The sequence below is a fragment of the Erinaceus europaeus genome, chromosome 5, assembly GCF_950295315.1.
Source record: "Erinaceus europaeus chromosome 5, mEriEur2.1, whole genome shotgun sequence".
Classification (NCBI taxonomy): Eukaryota; Metazoa; Chordata; class Mammalia; order Eulipotyphla; family Erinaceidae; genus Erinaceus; species Erinaceus europaeus.
Genome location: NC_080166.1, coordinates 2,917,440 through 2,934,061, shown reverse-complemented (window position 1 = coordinate 2,934,061; position 16,622 = coordinate 2,917,440). Strand labels below are relative to the sequence as shown.

Sequence of the window (16,622 nt, the reverse complement as noted above, 5' to 3'; positions counted from 1 at the left end):
AATAAGCTCTAAGTCTCCATCCTGAAAGAGGCAAGAAAGGACCAAGGGGGGGTGGTGTGGGGGAGAATGCAGAGCTGAGCTCAAGAATTTCAGATTTCCTCTGCGTTGACATTGGCAGACCAGGTTGGTCTGTCCCTTTGCCTGTCACACTGAAGTCATAAGTCCAGGTAGGTGGCAGAAGAGACAAAGGAACGGTGAATCATTAGGGAAGAAAGGCCCTCCCAAAAGCTGTGTAGCCAACGCTTCCACACACGAAGAGAAGTTAGCTCACACGATCGGACTGACTCGACTCTGCTGGTTGTTCGGCCGGTGCTGGCCTGCTCTTGGCTGGGAGGCAGGGGACGGGCAGGGCCACCTTCCCATCACGGTGGTGCCACTTGAGCCACTAGAGAGGAAAGTTGACCTTGTCCCCTCTAGCTTCCGAGGAGGAGTGGTTTAGGATAAAGGAGTTTAGGACTGTGCGTTCTGTTCTCCTCGGGGCATGTGTCCTGCCCGCAGAGACTAGATGAGGCCTTCCAGCTAGACGGGGAGCTGCAGACAAGGCAGTCAGCCTCAAAAAGGCGAGCCGGCCAGGGTCAGGCCGGGCTGTCTGTTCCTTGGCTCAACAGGCGGCCACCAAAGTGTAGAAATGAAAAAATTTGGAGGGTAGACAGCATAATGGTTATGCAAACAGACTCTCATGCCTGAGGCTCCGAAGTCCCAGGTTCAATATCCTACACCACCATAAGCCACAGTTGAACAGTGCTCTGGTACAAAAAATAAATAAATAAATAAATTTGAAAATCCACTTTATGTTTTTCTTTTATGCTTTTAATGTGGTAAGAACTCAGTGCTTACTTCAAGATCTAAAAGATTTTCTGCTAGTTTTTTTTTTTTTTTTTTTTTTTACCAGAGCCCTGCTCAGCTCTGGCTTATGGTGCAGGGGATTGAACCTGGGACTTTGGAACCTCAGGCATAAGAGTCCCTTGGCAGAACCATTATGCTATCTACCCCACCCTCTGCTAGGTATCTTACAGTTTTAACTTCATTTTTTAAAATTTTTTATTTTTTTACTTTTTTTTTTTTTTTTTTTTACCAGAGCACTGATCAGCTCTGGTTTATGGTGGTGCAGGGGACTGAACCTGTCATTAAAAAAAAATATTTATTATTCCCTTTTGTTGCCCTTGTTGTTTTACTGTTGTAGTTATTATTGAATTCATTGTTGTTGGATAGGACCGAGAGAAACGGAGAGAGGAGGGGAAGACAGAGAGGGGGAGAGAAAGACAGACACCTGCAGACCTGCTTCACCGCCTGGGAAGCGACTCCCCTGCAGCTGGGGAGCCGGGGGCTCGAACTGGGATCCTTACGCCGGTCCTTGCGCTTTGTGCCACGTGCGCTTAACCCACTGTGCTACCACCCGACTCCCCTCTCTTTATTTCTTAATATTGTCTCTCCCACTGATTCCACCATGGTGATGTTAGTTGCACCTTATACCTAGATATTTATTTTTACCATAAGCTCTGGCTTGTGGTGGTGCTGGGGATTGAACCTGGGGCCTCAGAACTTCAGGCATGAAAGTCTCTTTGCATATTTCCTTAGCCCCAGGCCCCCTTTCTCTCTCTCTCTTTCGCTCTCTCAGAGATTATTTTTTTGTTTTCTTGCTTGCTTTTCGTGACAGAGAGACACAGAGAGAAAGATAAACAGAGAGAACTACCAGAGCATGCTAACTCTGGTTTATGGTGGAACTGGGGATTGAACCTGGGACTTTGGAACCTCAGGCATGAGAGTCTTTTGCATGACCATAATGCTGTCTCCCCAGCCCAGACACCTCTTTCTCAGTACGCTAGATAAACTACCACAAGTCTCCTGTAAATTTGACACATACTTCAAAACATTTAAGACATTTAAGGGATACTGAAGATGATCTGAAACAAAAATCACACACGTTTCCCAAGCTTCGGGTATGGAACTCAGAATGAGTGCCTTTATTTACTTATAGTCTTCAAAATAATTTCAGTTGGTACAACTGCTTCTTAAAACCATGCCACCGTCAGGCTCAGAACTTAAGTACAGCCAAGCAATTCACGGAAACACTTCGAGCAACCAAACATGCTTAACATTTCTTTGAGCACGGGCCTTCCAGGGTGGGCAGTACTGCCGGGCTGGGCTTTGTGTACATTTGCTCGACTTACGACATCTGTGGAAGCTTAACCCTTCCACGTTTTTTGTTTTCACGACACAGTCTACCTTCCCCTTCAGTTTTAAAGGAAGTGCTAGACCATCCCTTTGTAAACAGACTATGCACCACTGTGGAGGCATTCACGTTTATATTGTACACTCCAGTTACGGGTATTAAAAGATTCTAAAATTTCATGTTACATTTTTAAAAGTGCCAGTTAGTGGAAAGAAAAAAAAAAAAACACCACTAAGCTAAGTTCTCCTGAAATTTACGGTTTTCTGTAAATAAATGTGACTCCACCAAAATTTTCACTCTGCATCATCACGCGTAGCTTGGAAACCCTTTAAAAATTCTGGGCTGTATCTGTCACCTCCTATATACGGTTGCTCCGTACTTTTTCCATAGCACTGAAATCTTCTTTCACCAGGTTTTATCTATCTCATAGATATATCAGTTTTACTGGCAACTTCCAACACTTTAGTCTGAGCTTCTTTATAAAAAAAAAAATCAGACGTGTGTAACTTTCACTGGTTACTTACATGGGGGGTGCGATTACCATACTTTGATTATACCTCGTATTAACAGCAAGCCTTCTCACAGAGAAGAGAAACTTTAAATAACCTCAAATCATATTTACAGCAATAAAATTCACATTTCATGCTTTCGTGAGACACTTTAAATCACTACTAGGTAGTCCTAATTCGGATTAGAGAGAGAGAGAGCCCCGCTCCCGCTCCCTCTGGCCATTTTGTGGTGTGCCGGACACACAGCCCCTGGTGTTAGGGAAACAGAGAGACCTACACCGTCTCCTCATCAAGCAGAAACACGGAGAGAAGCTCTGCTCCGTCGCCAAGTTGTAATGTGAGTCACACAGGCCACACTCAGACAGAGCAAGGGGGCAGCCAACAGAGCCTCAGCCCTTGGGACTCAGGTCAGTCAACCGGGGCGTCTGCAAAGGAGTCCAAAATCCAGATGACAGGAGCCCTCTGAGCCAGCTCACACTTCATTCCCGTGTCTGCTGCACGGGGTGTGTACGTGTGCGTCTGTGCCTGTGTGTGTGCGTCTGTGCATGTGTGTGTGCATCTGTGCCTCTGCGTGTGCCTGAGTGTGTGCGTGTGTGTGTCTGTGCCTATGTGTGTGCCTGAGTGTGTGCGTGTGTCTGTGCCTGTGTGTGCCTGAGTGTGTGCGTGTGTGTGTGTCTGTGCCTATGTGTGTGCCTGTGTGTGCCTGAGTGTGTGTGTGTGTGTGTGTCTGTGCCTGTGTGTGTGCCTGAGTGTGTGCGTGTGTCTGTGCCTGTGTGTGTGTACGTGTATGCCTGTGTGCCTGTGTGTGTGCCTGTGTGTGTGTCTGTGCCTGTGTGAGTGTACGTGTGTGCGCGCCTGTGTGCGTGTGTGTGTGTGTGTGGTGGGGTTATCAGCTTCAGAAAGCAGGGCTGCATTCCCCATCCTGGAGCCTTATATACACTTTTCCGAGCAGTCCAGAGCTTCGTTGGGAAAAGTGACTTGCAGGGAGCTCCCCTTCGGAGCAGGCCCAGCCCGGCTGGTCCCCCCAGTCCCATCCACCAGTGAGACTCTCTCAGAGTCCCGGCCCTGCGAAGAGTCCGAGGTCTCCGATATCCGCAAAGTCCTCAGAGACAGAGACAGACTGTCTGTCTGCACCTGGCCCAGGCCAGGCCCGCCGGGAAGCAGGTTCTGGCCCCCGAGGCCGTGGTCGCTGAGATCAGACAGGCAGAGGAGGGTCTGCGAGGTGCTGCTGAGCTCCGGGAGCTCCCGGGAGAGGAAGGAGCGCGAGTGGCCGGACAGGGCGGAGGACGTCCTGCGGGGCTCCAGGCAGTGCGGCGGGTGGTCCCCATGGGACCCTCCGAGGCGGCAGAAGAGACACTTGACTTTCTCGATGGCCTTGCTGAGCACCGTCTTCCGCAGCAGGATGTAGATCCAGGGGTCCAGGATGGGGTTCACGGAGGCGATGCGGATGGCCTGCAGATCTGGGTTTTTGCTGACATCCTCTTCCAGAGGCGGCCGGTACAGCTGGTTGATGAACACGCGCACCTGGGCAGGGGCACAACGCAGTCAGGGCCGTGGGCGACCCAGCGCTCCCGGGCAGCCGCCCTCACCTCCCGGCTGCCAGTGCTAAGGAAGGGGCCACCGGTGTGCGACGCTACGCACAGACGGAATATGTATCGCGGATGAATGCGATTCTCCATTTATATTACTTAGGATATCTTGGTTATTATTGACAGAGATTTGAAAGAGAGGGAGGTAGAGAAGGAAAGAGATAGACACCTGCAGCCCTGCTTCACCACTTGTGAAGATTTCCGCCCCCCTGCAGGTGGGGACCAGGGTCTTGAACCCGGGTCCTTGAGGACTGTCGCGTGGGCGTTTAACCAGGTACTCTAGGCCCCTAATTTCATTTTTTTTTTTTAACCAGAGCACTGCTCAGTTCCGGCTTATGGTGGTACAGGTGACGACCTAGGATTTCAGAGTCACAGGCAAAGAAGTTTTTTTCAATTATATTTTGAGTTAGTATAACTTTATTTTTTTCTCACGATCTTATGAATACCTTCCCAAGACTAAGGATGGTAAGTAAAAAAAAAAAAAAAAGTAGTCTGGGGCTGGGGAGACAGCATGATGGTTATGCAAAGAGACTTTCATGCCTCAGGCTCAGGTTCAATCCCCAGCACCACCATAAGCCAGAGCTGAGCAGTGCTCTGGTCTCTCTCTCCTCTCTGTATCTCTCATTAAAATAAATAAATAGAATATTTAAAAAGAAAGTAGTCTGTGTACAGGCATCATATACAGAAAATTCCCTGGAGCCATATTTGATTAAGCTGATTTCAGGGGGTGTGTTTAGGCCTGTCATCCTACGGAAGTGCCTTCCCTCCCCAGCACCCACTGACTTCCTTTATTCCAGTTGCTATCTGACATACTTAAGTGAATCCCATTTTTTAAAAGTACTTTATTTATTGATTAGTAAGAAAGTAGGAAGAGAGAGAGAAAGAACCAGACATCACTCTGGTCCATGTGCTGCCAGGGATCGAACTCAGGACCTCATGCTTGAGAGACCAGTGCTTTATCACTGCACCACCTCCCAGACCACATGAAACAGGTCTTGTAAGTCCACTGACCTGACTAGCCATTTACTACTACTACTACTACTACAAAAATCCAGCCAGTCTTTTTCTTTTTAGAGTAAGAAAACTGAATATACTGGAAATTTTTAAGCCAAAATCAGAGTATCAGAGTCCTTAGTTAGTCTGAATGAACAGAGACAAGCTTTTATTTTTCTCTCTGATCCTGGTCCCCCGTTATTATATAATCATTCAGTGTTGGCGCAAAGCAGTGGTGCACTTGGTCGTGCGCACACATCACAGAGCACAAGGACCCAGGTTCAAGCCCCTGGTCCCCACCTGCAGGGGGAAAGCGTCACGAGTGAAGCAGAGCTGCAGGTGTCTCTGTCTCTTTCCCCCTTTTTAAAAAATTCTATTTTATTATTATCTTTATTTATTTAGTGCATAGAGATAGCCAGAAATCAAGAGGGGAGGGGGTGATAGAGAGACAGAGAGACACCTGCAGCCCTGCTTCATCACTCACAAAGCCTTTCCCCTGCAGATGGGGACCAGCGGGCTTGAACCTGGGTCCTTGGCATTTTAACATGTGCTCTCAACCAGGTGTGCCACCACCTGGCCCTTCTTTCCCTCTCTCCCCCCTCTTCTCAATTTCTCTAAGTCTCTACCCAGTAATAAATAAATAAGATAGTAAAACAAATAATCATTTAGTGTTCGCAATTCTTCCTTCAAAAGCCTTCTCCTCTCACTGCGTTTCTCACCAGATCACTGTGTCACACAGACCGTTCCACCACCTTTCCAACCAACATTCCACCAGATTCTTTCTTTGCTTTTTTAGATTATTGCTAAGAAGCAGCTGATTATGCTACTCAGCTACAGAAGCCCAGCGGCCCTCGGCTGTGTGAGAGTGCCACTTTGCCCAGAAGCTGCCGCTCATGGCGCCCACCCTGAAACACCAGCCAGAACCCAGCCTGCCTTCTCTCCACGGAACATCCGAGCCAGACAGCCGAGATGCCGGCTCCTTCTACTGCCGTCTCAGGGACGTGGCTGGGAGCCCCCAGCAGGCTCGGTCTGGTGCAGAAGCAAGCACAAGGAAACCTCAACAATATGCTACTCTGGAAACTTATTTCTGGACGGTTAAACTTTTACATGTACTCTAATCGCTTATTCAAGCTCCTTCACACATTCAATTGTTTAACAGCGAATACTTATTGTCCCCTGGGTGCTGTGACCAGGTTTCTGGGAACAGAAATGCTGTGCTAAGGAGCGCCCGTTGCCAGAAGGCAGAGGGGAGAAGCTGGATCAAGTTAGTTGCAGGGCACTTGGAAGAAATGGAGACGGGTGGCATGAGACAGAGGTGGGCATGGGGCACCCAGGAATCCAGGTCAGGAGGGAGGGAACAAGGTCAGGAGATGCTCCCTGCAGAATGATGCTGGTTCTGAGCTCTCATGGCTGACTGGGGGTTTTCTAGCTCTGGAAGGAAGGGCATAATATTTCCTTTTATAAAATGAAGGGTTTTTTTTTTATTAGTGATTTAATATTGATTTACAAAATACAAGATAACAAGGGTATAATTCTGTATGGTTCCCACTACCAGAGTTCTGTGTCTCCATCCTCTCCACTGGAAAGAACCAGTATAATGGTTTTGCAAACAGACTCTCGTGCCTGAGGCTCTGAATTCCCAGGTTCAATTTCCTGCAACACCATAAGCCAGAGCTGAGCAATGCTCTGGTTAAAAAAAAGAAAAAAAAAAAGAAAAGAAAAAAGAACCTCGTAGTTTTCCCAGTGTCACTGATATGGGCTGATACTTGTCTTTCCTTTTTTTGCCTCCAGGGTCATCACTGGGGCTCGGTGCCTGCACTACGAATCCACTGCTCCTGGAGGCTTTTTTCCCTTTTCTTTCATCATTGTTGTGGTTATTATTGTTGTTATTGATGCCGTCGTTACTAAATTACTTTCTCTAAAATTCAAAATATTCTAAAGTTTGAAACGTATTTGACTCCCATTGCTTTAGACAAGGGATTATAACCCTGGAGCTCTCACAGACGAAAGCGGAGAGACGGCTCCAACTGTGGTGAAGCTCTATCTATCTATCTATCTATCTATCTATCAACCTGCTTTTCCTTTACCAAATTAGATTTTTCTGATGATGGATTTATTGGTAAAAAGCACAAGGTATGTATTCTATTCAAACCCAACGCGTTTCTCCGGGTTAAAAGAAAGGTTGGGGGTGGGGGGTCGGGAGGTAGCACAGCGGTTAAGCGCATGTGGCACAAAGCGCAGGGACTGGCGTTAAGGATCCTGGTTCGAGCCCCCGGCTCCCCACCTGCAGGGGAGTCGCTTCCCAGGCGGTGAAGCAGGTCTGCAGGTGTCTGTCTTTCTCTCCCCCTCTCTGTCTTCCCCTCCTCTCTCCATTTCTCTCTGTCCTATCCAACAACAACAATAAGACAACAAGGGCAACAAAAGGGAAAAGGTGGCCTCCAGGAGCAGTGGATTCCTGGTACAGGCACCGAGCCCAGCAATAACCCCGGAGGTGAGAAAAAAAAAGTTTGGAATTGTAGTAAGCCGAGATGACCCACACAGGGTGCTGTGTACTTGATACTTCTAGCCTCTAGGTGGCAGTGTTGCTCCACCTGGGAGTGTTGGGGCCCATCAGAAGAAGCTTTCCACACAGAAAGGAACTTTGACTAATTTTGTACTTTGCATTTTTTTTCTCTCTTTCATACTGAAACACTTTGTTGCTGATGGCTTCTCCCATATCTACCTCAAAGGAGTGGCTGTTACAGTAAAGGAGGAAAGATTCTGAACAGATAAAATGACTACAAGAGCTACTTCAAGGATTGTATTGCTAGCTGGCATTTAATTTCTCTTACCTTTTAGAAAGGTCGGAGTGTGGTAAAAAAAAAAAAAAGGGAGGGGGTCAGGAAAGACTCACTTCACCGGCTGGTGCAATGAATTTTGACTGTACAAGGAACTGAAAGAAAGCCCTTTTATTTAAGAGTCCTGTGATTGGGGAAGGGGTGGGGTGGAGGGGAGCTTAATGCAAACCTCTGATCCTGGCCATGGAACCCCGTCTAATGTCAAGGGGAGCTCACAGAATAGCGAAAACAAACGAGCCTGAGGAGTAAGATCTCAAATATAAGTCTGAAAATTCTCAAAGCTTGCTCGAATTATTGGGGGGAGGGGACATTGCATAATGGTTATGCAAACAATGTTCATGTCTGAGGCTCTGAAGACCCAGGTTCAATTCCCTGGCGCACTATAGCCCACAGCTGTGCAGTGTATTGGTTAAACAAACCAACAAACAAAAGGCACCCGAGTTTTCCTTTGCAGCATATTTTTACTGGAGATGTGCTACAAGCAGAAATAAAAAAATAAATAAATAAAAAGGAAGATGGGCCAGTGGTGACGCACCTGGTTGAGCACACATGTCACAGGGCACAAGGACCCAGGTTCAAGCCCCCCCCCCCCCCCGTCCCCACCTGCAGGGGAAAAGCTTCGTGAGTGATGAAGCAGTGTTGCTGGTGTCTCTCTGTCTCTTTCCCTCTCTATCTCCCCGATTCTCTCAATTTCTGGCTGTCTCTATGCAATAAATAAAGATAATTTAAAAAGAAAGAGTTAAAAAAAAAAAGGAAGGGGACAAAAGTTCCATGTACTTGTTTTTTCTCTTAAGGGAGAGAGACCACACCACTGTGGAGCTCTTCCTGCTGTTATAGTGCTTGGGTTTGAATACAACAGTCTCTACTCACTTTAAAAGCTAACTGAGTTGCTCGCTGGTGAAACAGAAGCAGGACCAGTGGTGTGTGTGTGTGTGTGTGTGTGTGTGCAGGACCTGGGAAGAATTTATCCAACATAAACAATCTAAAGGTTTCCCTCTACTTGCAAAAGTAGCGGCAGATTTCTGCTTGTCTCATGGTTCATAGTGGGATACATTCAGCACTCTAAACTTCACAGTGGGGGAGTCGGGCTGTATGTAGTGCAGCGGGTTAAGCGCAGGTGGCGCAAAGCACAAGGACCGGCATGAGGATCCCGGTTCGAACCCCGGCTCCCCACCTGCAGGGGAGTCGCTTCACGGGCGGTGAAGCAGGTCTGCAGGTGTCTATCTTTCTCTCCTCCTCTCTGTCTTCCCCTCCTCTCTCCATTTCTCTCTGTCCTATCCAACAACAATGACATCAATAATAACTACAACAATAAAACAACAAGGGCAACAAAAGGGAATAAATAAAATAAATATAAAAAAATTACAAACTTCACAGTGGGATACATTCAGCACTCCAAACTTCCGGAACACACCTAGCAACTAGAGTTCAGGAACACTGAAACGTTACCTGGAGAAAAACGAGGTAAGTTCAGAGAGAGAAATGATAACCAGAAAGCCATAGAGGAGACTATATGTTATAGAGACAGACGCCCACAGTAAAAGGCACTTCTTTCTGTTCCAGTTCCGGTTCCGCTTCTGATGGCTCATGTCTTACATAAACTATGAAAGCGCCTCAGTACAGTGTTTCTCTCGCGACATCCATGCTGACTGTTTGGAGTCCAGTAACCCACATGTGGACTATATGAATAGTCACTGTGGAACATGCACACATATTTGAAACCACTGCTAGAGGGGGTTCTGAGTGATAGTTAATGATACAGGGTTAAAACCATGCACTTCCTACTTACGAGTAACCTGTTGGCAAGGAATGCCTGACCAAAAAAAAAAAAAGAAAAAAAGCTTTTTCAACTCACCAGCAAAGTAGAAATGCTTTCCAAGAAATGGCAAGATCCTGCAACAGGACTTGAGTTGGGGGGGTGGGGTGCTACTGGTTATGCCCCCAGCACACAACACTACTTTTTTTTCTTACAAAAACTTAAAATTTTAATTTTAGAAACTTTCTAAAAAACCCTGAACAGTAGAGAGAGCTCTTGCTTGGGTGCTGGTGTCACACACCTGAAATCTCTTTCCTCCAGATCACTAAGTCTTCCTGTATTGCAGGCAAAGGAGTCAACCTCTAAAGCTCAGTCTCTACTTCAAAAAAATGTATTTCTGTAGCATTTTCTTAAAACTCTAATTTTTAATCTTCTACTAGGCGATTACAGGAATCACTTTGGCTGGGGGGCAGATATCTTAAAGCTGACGTTTCAGTAAAGTGAAGCTTGGCAGGTAAATAAAGTACATTGAAAAGGAGACTAAACTAAGATTTGCCCTCAGATACCTCCAGAAGTTGTGGAATACACTCAGAAATACTTCATCTGCAGTGAAAGAAATAGTGGAAAAGAAAGAGTGAAAATTCCATCAAGGCTAACATTCTCCTGAGAAAGCTTTCTTCGAGGTTGGATGTGTGAAAGTCTGGCTTTCTGCAGCCTTTTCTTTTCTTTTCTTTTCTTTCTTTCTTTGAATAATAATTAGATCCTTAAGTGTTTTTTTTTTTTTTGCTGTTATGTATCCATATTTATGGCATCCATCTTATATTTTAGAGGTTAATTTCTATGCATCTGAAATCCCATTAATTGCATCATTCCATTCCCAGGAGTTTACTTACAAAAGTATCTACTTAATAGTTTACCTCTGCCCTAACAAATACAATTTTGCTGATCAAATAAATGTTGGTAGAGGCTTTACAAAGCCAAGTAGCTTATAGTAAACAGCCAAAGGAAAACTCACAGGAAGTTATTTTCCTACCGATCTTAGTTTTAGGATCTCTAAGTCAGAAGATGAGTCCAATTGGCTATGCCATCTGCAGCAGAGATAAATATTTGCTATTTCTGAGTAAGGGAGAAAATAGAAGGAACTAGCAATACATTTGACTGTGGCTTCCTGTACATGGGGAAAAATGCCTTTCCAAACCCTACAGTGTAATTGTTTAGCCCTGAGGTAAAAATATGATTATAGCTCCTTTCCTTTCCTCTTCCTTCCTTGTCTGTCTGTCTGTCTGTCTGTCTCTCTCTCACTAGAGCATTGCTCAGCTCTAGCTTATGGTGATACATGGGACTGAACCCTGGCTTCAGAACCTCAGGCAGAAGAGTATATTTTTTGCCTAACTATTATGCTATATCTCCCTTCCCGCCATTGCTACCTTAACATTAGTGATGGCAAAATCAGGCATGCGGGTTTGATGGAGCTACAAAGTCTACCTCTGAGAACTCTGAGACTGTTCTGCTTGTCTAATCTTAAATAATTCAATCATTTACATATTTATCTCAAGCACACTTTCATCAGCTGCTTCTGTGTTAAGAAAAAAAAAAAAAAACAAAGAAACAAAACAAAACAAAAGAAAAAATACCCAAAATGAACATCAGCAGTTGGTCCTAAATAGAAGAATAAACAAATGACAAGAGCCAACTTCTCAGTAAACTGCACCACGTGAAGCTCCTTACAGACTGTCTGAAACCCTCACTGATGAGGCCTACTTACTTCAGAAAAACTTGCAGCTTCAGCATAGCTCCTCATATCCATAACTCATTTCCCACCTCATCTTTTTCAAATTTCCATGTCAAGATGAGCTCTTCTTGGGATGTAAATATATAAACTCTGATAAATTAAACGTGGCTTTTCCTATTAAACTCAGTATCAACTATCCTGTAAGAGTCACTGTTGTTTTTTTTTTTGCTTGTTTGTTTTTCTCTTCACTGGTGTTCAACAGAGAAAATCTAGAGCAGTCCTTGGAAGCTTTCCACCTGTTTTCCTTATCTATTTTGTAAAATTTTCTGAAATCCCCAAAATGCTACACTTGCTTGATTACTTTTTGTAGAGCACTGAAACGGATTTGAAGGGTGGTGTTTTCTTCAGCTAGGACTGCCAACCAACTTGGTTTGATAAAAGTTGAAACAGTTGCTTTATGTCTATCCTTGGAATGGAGGCTAGGTGCAATTATTTTAAATGTCAGAGAGTCCAGGACTTTGGACTTCAGTTACAATGTGAATATGAGAAACACACAAAACTCAAGAAAGCTGCAAAAGTTCAAGTCAAGGGAGGCAGTAGCTGTGGATGTTTCTCTCAAATTATTTCCATAGCTGCTAGATTCTGAGTGGGTGTGTAGATTTTGGTAGTTTAGGATTAAATGCTAAAGACTGAGGCCATCGTTATAAATTCCTTATTACTTACAAAGCTGTGTAAGTGCTTAACACTGGGATTACTTCTGCGCGGAGCCAGTTTTCGATTTTCAGAGTAAAATTACATAATGATCTGCTACATGTTACCGTCTTTATTTGCTAGTTAAAATATCTCTCCCGCAACTTCTCCCCTGTGACTTCAAAAGCTCTGTGGGCAGTCTCGCTTTCCCGGGCCCTTCACAAGGCCAGCTCTCATGCTTCAGGCCGCTACTGCCTCTGGGCTGGTGCTGGCCGAAAGCAAGTCAGCCCCTCCGCAGTCAGCAGCCCTGCTCCTCAGCCAAGCACATCTACAAAGGATGTCGTGCTGCTAACGTCTGAGCTCTGGTTTCTCAGTTCCTTCAAGTGGAAGTGATGTGAACACCAAGCACTCGTACTGCCATTTACTGGTGTGTAAAACCTAACGGGGCGACCAGAGAAGGGAGCCTCAGCAGGAGCTGCTGCTTCTCCCAGAACCCCACTTCATTCTTAGTAGCCATCTCAGACACTAACATTTATTTATGTGCCTTGAGTGTAACTTGACTCTGTAAATTATATCACATCCTGGAAGCATTCGGAGGCCCTTCTGAGCAATTATATTTACTTCTGTTTATATAAATTGACAAGAGGCCACTACTGTATGTTGGCTTCTAGCTGTCTTTGAGTCCCTTCCAGTCACAGACACTTCTGTCAGAGATTAGAGAAAGACCCCTAGTATCACAAAAAAAAAAGAAAGATAGAAAGAAAGAAAGAAGCTTTTCCTCTTGTTCCCAGTGTGCATGAGAAGGAAACGTCATCTCTTTCTGAATTGATATTAAAATCTCTGGGACTGCAGCCTGTTGGGAGACGGCCAGAGCGCCTGAATCTCATTGCTTTTGAGAGAAAACTCCCAGTTTCAACAGCTCATTGGCTTCTGGTGCATTCCACAGGTCTTTCTTTCTTTTTTTTTTTTTTTAGCTTTTCTGCTTCTCATAGAATAGTTTTATTTTCAGAAGATTCACTAATGAGAAAAGAGAGAGCCAAAGACAACCAGAGTATCACTCTGGCACGGGCATTACCAGGGTTCAAACTTGAAACCTCATGCTCCAGGGCCCAACATTTTAGCCCCTGCACCACCTCCCAGGCCACACAACTTGCACTAGTTAAAAAGTCCCCGCAATGGTGGTGTTGAAGAAGGTGCCGTCCTGAAGATAAGACGTGTAGACGTGTACTCAGACTCAAACACAGACTGTCACAAAGGCCAAGTCAGAGGCATGAATGTCACACAAGTCAGGGCAGCAGCCAGATGAACCTGAGTTCCACTAACACAAGCTGCCTGGGGCTGGTGTGACACCGGAACAAAGTCCATCTCAAAACCGAGTCTCTCTGGGATGGCCCTGGGAATTCAAAGCCAACACTGCAAGTATGTCTGCCAGCTTTCACAGGAGACAATGGAGGAAGCTGAGTCTGGGCCAGGCCCTGGGCAGGAAGTGAACCCTGGGCAGGATGTGTGCCCTGAGATGTTCCCCGGGCACTGAAACTGAGCAGGACATCCAGCTTGTAAGGTCTCTTTCTCTCTTTCTTTCTTTCTTTCTTTCTTTCTTTCTTTCTTCACATCACGCCTGTAGACTAGACTATAAAGCTCCCACCATATATCTCTCCTAGCCCTAAAATACTGTGACAACAACTGCTTAGGTTAAACACCCAGAGCCCCACATGGCCCCGAGTGACCCACAGCACCCCAGCCTTGCCTTTCAGGATTCTGCCCTCTGTGAGGAAGGCAGAGTGAAGCCACCACAGGGGTCCCCACCCTCTGCCTCCGCTAACCAGAGCTGAGGGCAGGAAGGTTCCCGGAAGGCTCAAAGCCAGAAAAGAGCAAGGGGGCTGCCCTAGGAGAGGAGAGGAGAGGAGGGGGCTGGCGGTGGCACACTGGCTAAGCGCTCATATGACAGAGCACAAGGACTCGTGTTCAAGGCCCAAGAGTGGTGAAGCCGGGCTGCAGGTGTCTCTCTCTTCCTCCCATCTCAGTTTTTCTCTGTCGCTATCCAATAACCCATAAATATAGTGGGAGAGGGAGAGAGAGGGAGAAAGGAGAGAGAGGGAGAGAGAAGGAGAGAGAGGGAGAGAGAGGGAGAGAGGGAGAGAGAGGGAGAGAGGGAGGAGAGAGGGAGAGAGGGAGGAGAGAGGGAGAGAGAGGGAGGAGGGAGAAAGTAGAAGGGAGAGGGAGATGGAGAAGGGAGGAGGGAGAGGGAGGAGGGAGAGGGAGGGAGAAGGGAGAAGGGAGAGGGAGAAGGGAGAGGGAGAAGGGAGAGGGAGGAGGGAGAGGGAGGCAGAAGGGAGAGGGAGGGAGAAGAGAGAAGCGAGAGGGAGAAGGGAGAGGGAGAAGGGAGAGGGAGAAGGGAGAGGGAGGAGGGAGAGGGAGGAGGGAGAGGGAGGCAGAAGGGAGAGGGAGGGAGAAGAGAGAAGCGAGAGGGAGAAGGGAGAGGGAGGAGGGAGAGGGAGAAGGAAGAAGGAGGGAGAGGGAGAGGGAGGGAGGAGGGAGAAGGAGAAGGAAGAAGGAGGGAGAGGAAGAAGGAGGGAGAGGGAGGGAGGAGGGAGAGGGAGAAGGAGAAGGAGGGAGCAGGGAGCGGGAGCAGGGGCCGCGGCTCCCTCCCGGGACCCCGGCGGGACTGGGAAGCAGCACCCCGGGCGGGCGCGGGGACTCACCACGAGCGGGATGGAGCAGATGAGCACCACGAGCGACGTGGCGACCAGCAGGATGAACATCTGGATCTCGGCGCCCGCGATGCGGCGGAAGCTCCGGCGGCGCCGCGGGTCGGCCAGGCGGGGCGGCGCGGGGGAGGCGGCGGCCGGGGAGCCGCGGCGGGCGGGCGCGGCCAGGGCGGCGGCGGGGTGCTGGTGCTCGGTGCCCAGCGAGGTGCGGCGCACGAACTGGCGGTGCATGCGGAGCAGCGCGCAGCACACCAGCACGTTGCAGAGCACCGTGGCGAGGATGAGGAAGGAGCTGAAGCCCGCGTACATGTAGGAGAAGGCGGCGTGCGCCGTCACGTTGGACGTCCAGTCGATGAAGCACCAGGTGTCGGGGTACTGGCGGCGCGCGCGGCCCAGGCCCATGTTGGGCAGCGCGCAGAACAGCACGTTGGACGCGTACACGGCGCCGAGCGTGAGGCCGGCCAGCCGCCGGTCCACGTAGTGGCTGTACACGTAGGCGTGGTTGATGGCCAGGTAGCGCTCGATGCTCATGGCGCAGATGATGCTCAGCCCCGACAGCCCGAAGAAGAGCAGGATGAACGTGCTGTACTCGCACAGCGCCTCGTCCCCGGGCCACTGGCCGCGCAGGTACGTGGCGATGGTCACCGGGCTGACGAGCAGCGTGCCCAGCAGGTCGGTGACCGCCAGCCCGCACACCAGCGTGTAGAAGGTGGTCTCCTTCTGCTCCTTGCGCGACTTGCACAGCACCACGATGGCCACCAGGTTGCCCACCACGCCGAAGACGAACATCACCGCCGGGATGGTCACCGGGCTTTTCATGCCGCCCGAGGTGAGGGCGGAGGTGGACGCGTTGGTCCCCGGGGCGGTCATGCTGGGGGGCGGCGGCAGGCGGCCTCGGGAGCGCGGGAGGCTGGGTCTGCGGGCGGGCGGGCGGCAGGGGAGACAGAGAGGCGGGCTGAGGCTCTCGGGGCCCCTCGCGGGCCGGGGGCGGCGGAGGGGGGCCCCGCACCCCGCGCGCCGTCGCCCTCTGCCGGCTTCCGCCGCGGAAGCCCCGGGTGCCCCTGCGGGCAGCGCCGCTCGGCGGCCGTGGGCACTACGTGTCATCGGTCGTCCTCGTCCCCCCCTCGGCCTCCGCTCGCCCCGCTCCAGCGCCCAGACGAGCGACTCGGCCCCGGGCCGAAGCCCCCCCGTCCACCCGCCATCCGCCCCGCTTCTCGGGCAGGGCGCTGCGCACTGCGAGCCAGTTCGGGCAGCCCCGGCGGCCAGTTTGGGGGAAGCGACGACCCCATGGCCCGGACCTTCCCCCCGCCCCTCCCCGCCTCCCCCGCAGCCCTTCTCACCTGCAGGGCGCCGGCGGCCTCGCAAGCCCACCGGGACCGAGACCCCAGGACCAAGCCCCGGCTGGGCCCGGGCTCGCCTCCAGCTGGCCCTCCGTGTCTCCTCCCCGGCTGCCAAGCCTCGGCCTTCGGAGACGCGCCTCTCGGTGGCTGCCAATCTGGGGGCGCGGGGGGTGGTGGGGCGGGCTGGCAGGGCCGCCGGGCGGGTCCGTGGGAGCTGGCCGCTCGCCGCTCGCCGCTCGGGGGCGAAGGTCTGCGGGGCACAGACCCCCGCGGGCGGCGGTGCGCTCGGGGCGCT

The 16,622-nt window shown here is 49.4% G+C and overlaps 1 protein-coding gene across 1 annotated transcript; it reads right to left on the bottom strand.

Moving 5' to 3' along the window:
* Window positions 1–1,935: 1,935 nt before the first annotated feature.
* On the bottom strand, window positions 1,936–16,537 carry PTGER4 (prostaglandin E receptor 4). The gene is made up of 3 exons (XM_060190983.1): window positions 16,328–16,537; window positions 14,982–15,903; window positions 1,936–4,206 (listed from the first exon to the last, which is right to left on the bottom strand). Exons 2-3 carry the CDS (start codon window positions 15,855–15,857, stop codon window positions 3,613–3,615), a joined length of 1,470 nt encoding a protein of 489 aa, XP_060046966.1. The 5' UTR covers window positions 15,858–15,903; window positions 16,328–16,537; the 3' UTR covers window positions 1,936–3,612.
* Window positions 16,538–16,622: the final 85 nt, after the last annotated feature.

What these genes read in the sequence shown, in the direction of transcription:
- PTGER4 (XM_060190983.1), bottom strand. Translation starts at nt 15,857, where the DNA reads ATGACCGCCCCGGGGACCAACGCGTCCACCTCCGCCCTCACCTCGGGC. An exon ending in TCTGCTCCATCCCGCTCGTG is followed by an intron (nt 4,207 to 14,981) that starts GTGAGTCCCCGC and finishes GCCCCTGCCCAG; the next exon opens with GTGCGCGTGTTCATCAACCA.